The 5,216-nt window shown below is 36.3% G+C and overlaps 1 protein-coding gene across 1 annotated transcript; it reads left to right on the top strand.

The window, feature by feature from the left end:
* Positions 1-1,354: 1,354 nt before the first annotated feature.
* Positions 1,355-4,969, top strand: LOC107719465 (receptor expression-enhancing protein 1-like). Its single transcript, XM_016526878.1, has 5 exons — positions 1,355-1,653; positions 3,661-3,733; positions 3,823-3,899; positions 4,033-4,153; positions 4,835-4,969. The coding sequence occupies exons 1-5, from the start codon at positions 1,514-1,516 to the stop codon at positions 4,967-4,969; spliced, it is 546 nt and encodes a 181-aa protein (XP_016382364.1). The 5' UTR covers positions 1,355-1,513.
* Positions 4,970-5,216: the final 247 nt, after the last annotated feature.

Below are 5,216 nucleotides of genomic sequence, written 5' to 3'. Positions count from 1 at the left end.
CCAAATTGATTATTCTGCTTCGTTTCAGATCTTTGCTGTTGTAGAAAAACATTCACATCTGCACAAAACTGTTTTGTATAGTGGAAAAATATGTTGATAACAATAATAAAATTTTACAGGCAAAAGGAGTACATTTCACAACACTGATTAAACCAATGTTGTAAACTGTTAGGATCTCATACAAGTCATAATTTAGCATAGCATTAGGGTTTTTACAGTAACAGTAATATACCTCGATGTTATTAACTGTGTTATGATCTGCTGCTTTAGCAGGGTCTTTTGGGATTCTCAGAGGGTTATTTTACTTACCTCAGTCTCTCCTTTTGACTCCCTCTCTGTCCACTCATCCACAGCTTTGTGAAGGAAACCTGATCTTTTGAGTGTCTTTTGACTGAATCTAGGTTACTTCTCTAGAAGCTCTGTGTATTTCACAAAGACAGGCGTCTGAGCTTAAATAAGCGAGTTTAGAGTATTCTAACCATATGAGTATGATTCTGCAGCTTGTTGTCAGAAGATTATTTAAAAGAGTTCATTTGTTCTGTACAGTTTTGTTACCAGAAACCTTATGAGCTACCCAGGCAGCATTTTTAGGCATCATGTGACATTAGCTGTCTACCTTAACCGCGTTTGAGGCACATGAAAATGCTGTCTGGTTAGGCAGCTCGCTAGGTTTTTAAACCATTCCAATTACTTATGGCTCGTATGTTATTTTTGTCCTTTGTGTTTATTATTTTTGTCCATTATCTATAACCCACATGTTCAGAGCAGAGCGCCTGCGCGGACGCGTCTGTCAAACGTAGAAAAACATTCACATCTGCACAAAACTGTTTTGTATAGTGGAAAAATATGTTGATAACACTAATAAAATTTTACAGGCAAAAGGAGTACATTTCACAACACTGATTAAACCAATGTTGTAAACTGTTAGGATCTCATACAAGTCATAATTTAGCATAGCATTAGGGTTTTTACAGTAACAGTAATATACCTCGATGTTATTAACTGTGTTATGATCTGCTGCTTTAACAGGGTCTTTTGGGATTCTCAGAGGGTTATTTTACTTACCTCAGTCTCTCTCCTTTTGACTCCCTCTCTGTCCACTCATCCACAGCTTTGTGAAGGAAACCTGATCTTTTGAGTGTCTTTTGACTGAATCTAGGTTACTTCTCTAGAAGCTCTGTGTATTTCACAAAGACAGGCGTCTGAGCTTAAATAAGCGAGTTTAGAGTATTCTAACCATATGAGTATGATTCTGCAGCTTGTTGTCGGACGATTATTTAAAAGAGTTAATTTGTTCTGTACAGTTTTGTTACCAGAAACCTTATGAGCTACCCAGGCAGCATTTTTAGGCATCATGTGACATTAGCTGTCTACCTTAACCGCGTTTGAGGCACATGAAAATGCTGTCTGGTTAGGCAGCTCGCTAGGTTTTTAAACCATTCCAATTACTTATGGCTCGTATGTTATTTTTGTCCTTTGTGTTTATTATTTTTGTCCATTATCTATAACCCACATGTTCAGAGCAGAGCGCCTGCGCGGACGCGTCTGTCAAACGATAAATGCCGACACCAGTCTCGAGGAAAACTCCTCCCTGTCGACAACACGCCGCTCTCATAGCGCAATGGTCTCCTGGATTATTTCTAGGCTTGTGGTGTAAGTCTTTATTCTGCTCTTGTAAAGCATTTTCATTGGGTTGCATGAAAATTCAGCGCGTAATCTTTATATGTATATGTTGTTTTTCAGCTTTTTTTAATGCGAAAACGCAAGGGTTTCTAGGGCACCTCTTAATTCTAGGCAGAATGAAATCACATATGGTTATGTATCAGGCCTGATTTGTCCTGGTTAGTCTTTTGATTATTATGTTGAAAGGCTATTACAAAGGTTACTGTACACTTGCAAGCTAATGGATATTGATGGTTCTCCAAAATAAGAATCATGTAGGATATAGCTTAGCTTTTGAAGCAATTAATTTTATGTAACACTTTTAATTGCAGAATTTTGAATTTAGTGGACATGCACAATGTAGGGTGTTAATATTGAGTCATTTTTGGAGTCGTACATACAGTAGAGCAGGTCTTTGATGTGTCATAAAGACAATGGGATGGTCAACCAGCCTGATGGTCACTAATGTGTTTTCCAGTATTTGCTTTATTTTTCATTGTCGCTATTTTATTTAATTGACGAGCGCATTTGAATGTATTCCATGTAAATTTATTTTAAAAAAATTTAACGCTTCAGTCAATCTGGTTGTGGGTGCAAAATCTCTAAATAGCCGTTCAATTCATTTTAGATCACAATATCCGATGACATTGCACATTTGCCAACACTTGTGCTGTAAACTAGCTGTGTAAAGAGTCTAAAATTAGACAACAAACCGGTGTTTTGGCGTGCCCTAGATAGTGTGCAGTGGGCTCTATTTAGTCGGAAATGTTTTGTTTTGTTTTGTGGGACCCTGACGGTGTCGTGGTGGCTCTGGATTGGGTTTGTGGGTCGGTCATTTGATCGGGTCAGAGGCGCAGCTGTTGCTGGGCTGGAAGAAAGAGGGGACACTGGAATAGTGCTAAACTGAAATACTTAAACACAGGTGCAGGGCACTTCTTTTTGGTTATCTAGCACTTTCCAATCACCCATTTAACCCACAGCCTTGCAAACGGTATTCGTTCCGTCCCATTTGCTCTGATCTTTTCTTTGCGCCCTTGACCAGCGTTCACTTGTCAGGTCTATTTTTATCAAGCATGCAGAATGTAAACCTGGAACATAAACGGGGTTGTGCAGATATGTCGCCTGTTTACGTGCGACACTGGCGTTACAATAGGCAAGAACTGGAAAAAATAATATTCTGGGCTGAGTAAATCAGACTCCAGGCCTACTAAAGGGCCGTTATCTCAAATATCAATAATGGAAAGGGAGTGGAGCGGTTTCCTTTCAGGGAAGTGGTGGGCCTTGATGGGAATTATTAGTGGCCATTGTTATGTCATTTTGTAATACTGAAATCATATAATACTTGTACGTAATTTCTGTGACAAATAAACCCTAACCTTAACTGTTTTCTGAAGAGATTTGAGTTTATGCAAAGATGGGGTAATAAAAAGCATTTGCTGTATTTTGTGGTGGTGAGACTGGGTTACTTTTTATTCCAGTGAATGGTTTCTCAAAATAAATGTATTATTGAATGTCAGTAACCCACTGGTATTATTGGCCAGGAAAAAAATCAAATCAGTGAAATGGCAAAAATGTAATTAAATAAATTCTATAGCAGGGCATGTGGGGTATACACTATTTGGGGTAAGTTGTCACAGATGGAACTTGCTGTTTATTTACACTCATCTGTGAACAAAACACATTTGATATTTCAAATTACAATAAAATATTAAGTAATCAATAAATGAAATGTGACAAAACTACTTAAATGTATTATAAGCTAGTTTTACAGTACTTCTACTTTATTGACTATTCTATTTATTGTTAAATAACTGTGTAATGTAATAATTCATTAAACAACAAATAGGCAACATACTGTTATTTGGCCAACAGAAATTATAATGAATGAAATAAAATTATATATTTTAAAATACAACATAAAACTTAAAAAATACCCTTGACCTATTTCAATTGTTTTCTGCTTATTTATCTTAAGCATGATTGTTGCATTTCTTACAGGCTTATATTTGGTACCCTTTACCCAGCGTACTCCTCATATAAAGCTGTTAAATCAAAAGATGTGAGAGAATATGTAAGTACAGCTCTGATATATTTCCATCAGTTGAACTCATTAACCTTATTGCTTATTTGCCTGCTGATTGTGTAAACTGTTTCAAACAGGTGAAATGGATGATGTACTGGATAATATTTGCACTTTTTACTACAGTTGAAGTGATTACTGATATCTTTTTGTGCTGGTGAGTACAATGTGCCATTGCTTTCATCATATCCTTTTGTTTGGAATTACTCATATTTTTATTTCTTCTGATGCATGTGGGCGGTAACCAGCATGACATATGAGTGTATGATTGTCTTTTATTGCTTTTGAAGGCTCCCATTCTACTATGAACTCAAAATCGCCTTTGTGGTGTGGTTACTTTCCCCATACACAAAGGGATCCAGTGTACTGTATAGAAAATTTGTCCACCCTACACTGTCCTCTAAGGAGAAGGTACGGTATTTGATGTGATTTTTCCTTTTGATGTGATGATCTATTTATTTTTATCCTGTCTAGGCTGAAAAAATATTCAAAGAAGCTATAGAGCTTTCACTAATGCATAGCCTAATACATATTCTAATATTTTAAATGTTAAACAAACTAGCAAATATCATCCTTAACAGCTGTGAATAATTCTCAGCTTACCAGTGTTTTATAATGCTAAGAAACTGAATTGTTGGAGTTGAGGAGAAAGAACTTTTGACTCCTTTTCCTGTAACCTTTTTGAGTTGATTTTCCTGGTTGACCGAGGATGAGCGGTGTTAAGGAAATGGTACTGTTATTTTCCACAGTCTTTCCTCTGCTTTTTATTCTTAGGGCAGGAAATTCGTTAGGAGTACACACTAAGGGCAAATGGATATGACAAACACAAAACACTGATAACAAAGAGAAAACGAAAACTCATTTACATTTAGTCATTTAGCAGATGCTTTCATCCAAAGCGACTTACAAATGAGGACAATGGAAGCAATCAAAATCAACAAAAGAGCAATGATAAATAAAAAAGTTATTAAAAAAAGTTATTCATAAAAAAAGTTGTTCAAAAATGATGCTGATCTGAAAGTGTACAACAGGATGAAACAGTACCATTCTTCATACAGCTGCTGTGAAATGTTCTTTATAACTCTTTCTTAGGACATCGATGAATACCTTTGCCAAGCAAAAGATAAAAGCTACGACACCCTGATGCATTTTGGAAGGAAAGGTCTGAATGTGGCGGCTACAGCTGCAGTAATGGCTGCCACTAAGGTAGTAATCCAATACTGTTAGAGGAAATGGCACTTTCCACGAAAATGGTACAAAGGCTGTCACTCTGTTACCAAAATTTGTTACCAAAATTACCAGAATCTGTTACCAAAATCTATTACCAAAATACCCGAAATCTTTTACCAAAATTACAGAAATCTGTTACCAAAATTACCAGAATCTGTTACCGAAATCTGTTACCAAAATTACCTAAATATGTTACCAAAATTACCAGAATCTGTTACCAAAATTACCGAAATCTGTTACCAAA

Source organism: Sinocyclocheilus rhinocerous, unplaced genomic scaffold (genome assembly GCF_001515625.1).
Source record: "Sinocyclocheilus rhinocerous isolate Xijiao unplaced genomic scaffold, SAMN03320098_v1.1 scaffold343, whole genome shotgun sequence".
In the NCBI taxonomy this organism is placed as follows: domain Eukaryota; kingdom Metazoa; phylum Chordata; class Actinopteri; order Cypriniformes; family Cyprinidae; genus Sinocyclocheilus; species Sinocyclocheilus rhinocerous.
This window is presented reverse-complemented; position numbering and strand designations above follow the sequence as displayed.